This window comes from Gossypium hirsutum, chromosome D08 (assembly GCF_007990345.1).
Source record: "Gossypium hirsutum isolate 1008001.06 chromosome D08, Gossypium_hirsutum_v2.1, whole genome shotgun sequence".
Taxonomy (NCBI): domain Eukaryota; kingdom Viridiplantae; phylum Streptophyta; class Magnoliopsida; order Malvales; family Malvaceae; genus Gossypium; species Gossypium hirsutum.
Genome location: NC_053444.1, coordinates 38,365,330 through 38,368,800, shown reverse-complemented (window position 1 = coordinate 38,368,800; position 3,471 = coordinate 38,365,330). Strand labels below are relative to the sequence as shown.

General features: G+C 35.6%; 1 protein-coding gene across 1 annotated transcript; it reads left to right on the top strand.

Annotated features, from left to right (window-relative positions):
- Positions 1–750: 750 nt before the first annotated feature.
- Positions 751–3,471, top strand: LOC107909353 (caffeic acid 3-O-methyltransferase). Its single transcript, NM_001327014.1, has 4 exons — positions 751–1,169; positions 2,544–2,854; positions 2,975–3,039; positions 3,169–3,471. Exons 1-4 carry the CDS (start codon positions 751–753, stop codon positions 3,469–3,471), a joined length of 1,098 nt encoding a protein of 365 aa, NP_001313943.1.

Sequence of the window (3,471 nt, the reverse complement as noted above, 5' to 3'; positions counted from 1 at the left end):
AAAAGTACATCGTTTGTGTACTCTCTTTTTTTTCAAGAATTTTTTTTAGTTTTTGTCTTAGTAAGGTTTTAAAGGCATACATTATCTAAAGATGGACATCCAAGGGGAGTGTTATAAATGTTTTATTATTATAAAGTGGATGTCTATTAGGATAAGAAGTTTGATATACTTTACAACTCTACTATCCATTAGGAGTTAAGTTTTATTTTATTTATACTTCTTATATCTATAAATATAAATTTTAAAGAAGCATTGTAAATATCATGATCAATAAAATAATTACTTTTCGTCTTTTTTCTCTTGTAATTAATTTTCTTCATTTTTTATTTTATGATATTAATATATTAACTAATAAAATTATATTTATATAAAAATATTTATTATTATATAATAATTTAGAGCAAAAGCTAATCCAAATTACATTAGACCACATCGAAGGTCTAAACAAATCCAACGTATCAAGTTGCACGGATATAACCCAACAATTAAATAAGCCCACCGTTTCTAGCGGGGAGGGGAAGTGAACTCAGTGGAGTAATAAAAAAAAAAAAAAAAGGTGGGGGTGTGGGGTTATCATTTTAGCTGGTGGGCACTGAGTAGCTGTACAGGGGAAATGGGGACCATGAACGAAGTGGTTGTTGAGACAAAACACCATAAATAACCCCTCTTCGTGCCTATCAGCCATTACCACTATCATTTAAACTCTTTGTCAGCGTTTCACACTTTCTAAAACTCCAATATCCCAAAACAATGGGTTCAACCGGTGAAACCCAAATGACTCCCACCCAAGTCTCGGATGAGGAAGCCAACTTATTCGCCATGCAACTCACCAGTGCCTCAGTCCTTCCCATGGTCCTCAAGTCGGCCATAGAACTTGACCTGCTGGAGATCATGGCCAAAGCTGGCCCAGGTGCTTTCCTCTCCCCAAAAGAATTGGCTTCCCAGCTCCCCACCAGCAACCCCGATGCACCTGTCATGCTAGACCGCATCTTGCGCCTCCTGGCTACCTACTCCATCCTCACTTGCTCCTTGCGCACTCTTCCTGATGGCAAAGTGGAGAGACTCTATGGTCTTGGCCCTGTCTGCAAATTCTTGACCAAGAATGAAGATGGCGTCACTCTTTCCGCCCTCAGTCTCATGAATCAAGACAAGGTCCTTATGGAGAGCTGGTCAGTACCTCCTCTACTTATTTTACTTCTTTCCTTTATCTTCAATTTTTTACGTCCTTACAATCTTTAAGGATCTCTCATTACTTTTAAACCCGGATGGCTTTTGGTATAAAAGATGCCACTGTTAGAAAGAGAGAAGAGATCTTTTAATATAATTGCATGAATCAATTAAATTTCTTTAAACTCCTGCTGTTTGTGACTTTAAGCTTATCGCATTGTACTTTCAAGATACACATACTAAATAAATTAATAACGAAAGGAGACATTGAAATTGAACGTGATCAGTTACATGAAGAAGAAACGATCATGGTATTACTTTATATGTGGTGAGTTTCAAGCATGTTGTTGAACTTAAAACAAAGTGTGGCTCCCAGTTTTACTGGAATATATACAACTATGATCCTTCCTGATAACATGATCCTCAACTTTCAAGATTGGGAAGAAAAGAGAGAAGCCAGGATCCTACATAGGATGTATGTTATACTGCTACAGCATAAGTTACGTAAATGTCTCTTGGCATTTGGCATAGATTACCTAAAAACCGTTTATTTTTCATATTTATATATAAAAAATAAAATAATGAAGATAAATCTAATTTTTTTAAAGAGACATAAAGTTGATTTAATTAATGCATATGATTTTTAAATATATATATATTTAATAGTTCAATATTTAAATTTAAACATGAAAATTTTTTACATAATGTCAATTTTAATTTTCAATGTTTATATCTTTTGTTAATTTGGTTTTTTTAACTAAATTTGAAGCTTAACTTTTTTTAAAAAATCGAATTTAACAATCAATATTTAAAAAAAAATTGAATTGTTGTTTTTTAATGAAAACATTTATTAAAATGTTAAATTTTTAAGTAGAGCAGGCATGACAATCCACATAAACTTTATTTAAATTTTAAATTTTGAATTTTTTATTTTTATAATTTTTAAATTATTGGTCATACAAACATAAAAATACATGTCGGCTGCCACACAGGTTAACATGCCAACATCACTAAATTGAGATACCCTAATGTGGCAATGAGTTGGCAGTCAGGGACGGTTTTAATTTCAATTCAAACCAGAAATATGATTATCGATTACCCTTCAGTATGGTAGGGACAGGTTATCAAAATTTTCTGGCTAACAATTTCATATTACTCTTTGATCCTTCTTCATTTAGAATTCTTGAAAGTAGTGCTGAAAGTTTAAGCTATTTTGTATGTGAATGGATATTTGAAATGATATAACACAACTGAGCTGATATGAAGGATCAAAGTTTCAACATTTCAAGCAAAGTGGTGAAGTTCATTAGTTAAGTGCAGAGATGTTGTCCAAATTTAGATTGGATTGAGAAGTGTGTATGTTGGACCATTTGCAGGTACTACTTGAAAGATGCCGTGCTGGAAGGTGGAATTCCCTTCAACAAAGTCTATGGTATGACCGCATTCGAGTACCATGGCACGGATCCTAGATTCAACAAGGTTTTCAACAGGGGAATGTCTGATCACTCTACCATTACCATGAAGAAGATTCTTGAGACCTATGATGGCTTTGAGGGACTCAAAACACTGGTCGATGTTGGCGGCGGTACTGGAGCTACGCTTAACATGATTGTCACCAAGCACCCTTCTATAAAGGGCATCAACTTTGATTTGCCTCATGTCATTGAGGATGCTCCTGCTTATCCTGGTATGACGTTATCCATGTTTCCTTAAGTCTTTTTTAAGTACTTTCTGATTTCCTCCATGAATGGACAAAACTGCATTGTTCCTTTTTTGAAATGAGAATGGACTGTGTTTTTGGTTGTAGGTGTGGAGCATGTTGGTGGAGACATGTTTGAAAGTGTTCCAAAAGGAGACGCCATCTTCATGAAGGTGAGTTTGAATTAATCAACTGAAAACACTAACAACTTCACTTTTGGAATTGGCTGGTACATTAACCATGGTGAAAACACGTGTCCAAAATTTTACTAGCCTCATCAACCATGATTTGCGCTGATGCAGTGGATATGCCACGATTGGAGTGATGAGCACTGCTCCAAGTTTTTGAAGAAGTGCTACGAAGCTTTGCCGGACAGCGGAAAAGTAATTGTTGCAGAATGTATTCTCCCAGATTACCCAGATCCTAGCCTTGCCACAAAGTTAGTTGTCCATATTGATTGCATCATGTTGGCTCACAATCCTGGTGGGAAAGAGAGGACTGAGAAAGAATTCGAGGCCTTGGCAAGGAGTGCTGGGTTTCAAGGTTTCCAAGTAAAATGCTGCGCGTTCGGCACATACATCATGGAGTTTGTCAAAAGGGTTTGA

Excerpts from the sequence above, each read along its gene's own strand:
- LOC107909353 (NM_001327014.1), top strand. The coding sequence starts at position 751 with ATGGGTTCAACCGGTGAAACCCAAATGACTCCCACCCAAGTCTCGGAT. Across the intron at positions 1,170-2,543 it reads AAGGTCCTTATGGAGAGCTG|GTACTACTTGAAAGATGCCG; the intron begins GTCAGTACCTCC and ends GACCATTTGCAG. Across the intron at positions 3,040-3,168 it reads GAGACGCCATCTTCATGAAG|TGGATATGCCACGATTGGAG; the intron begins GTGAGTTTGAAT and ends GCGCTGATGCAG.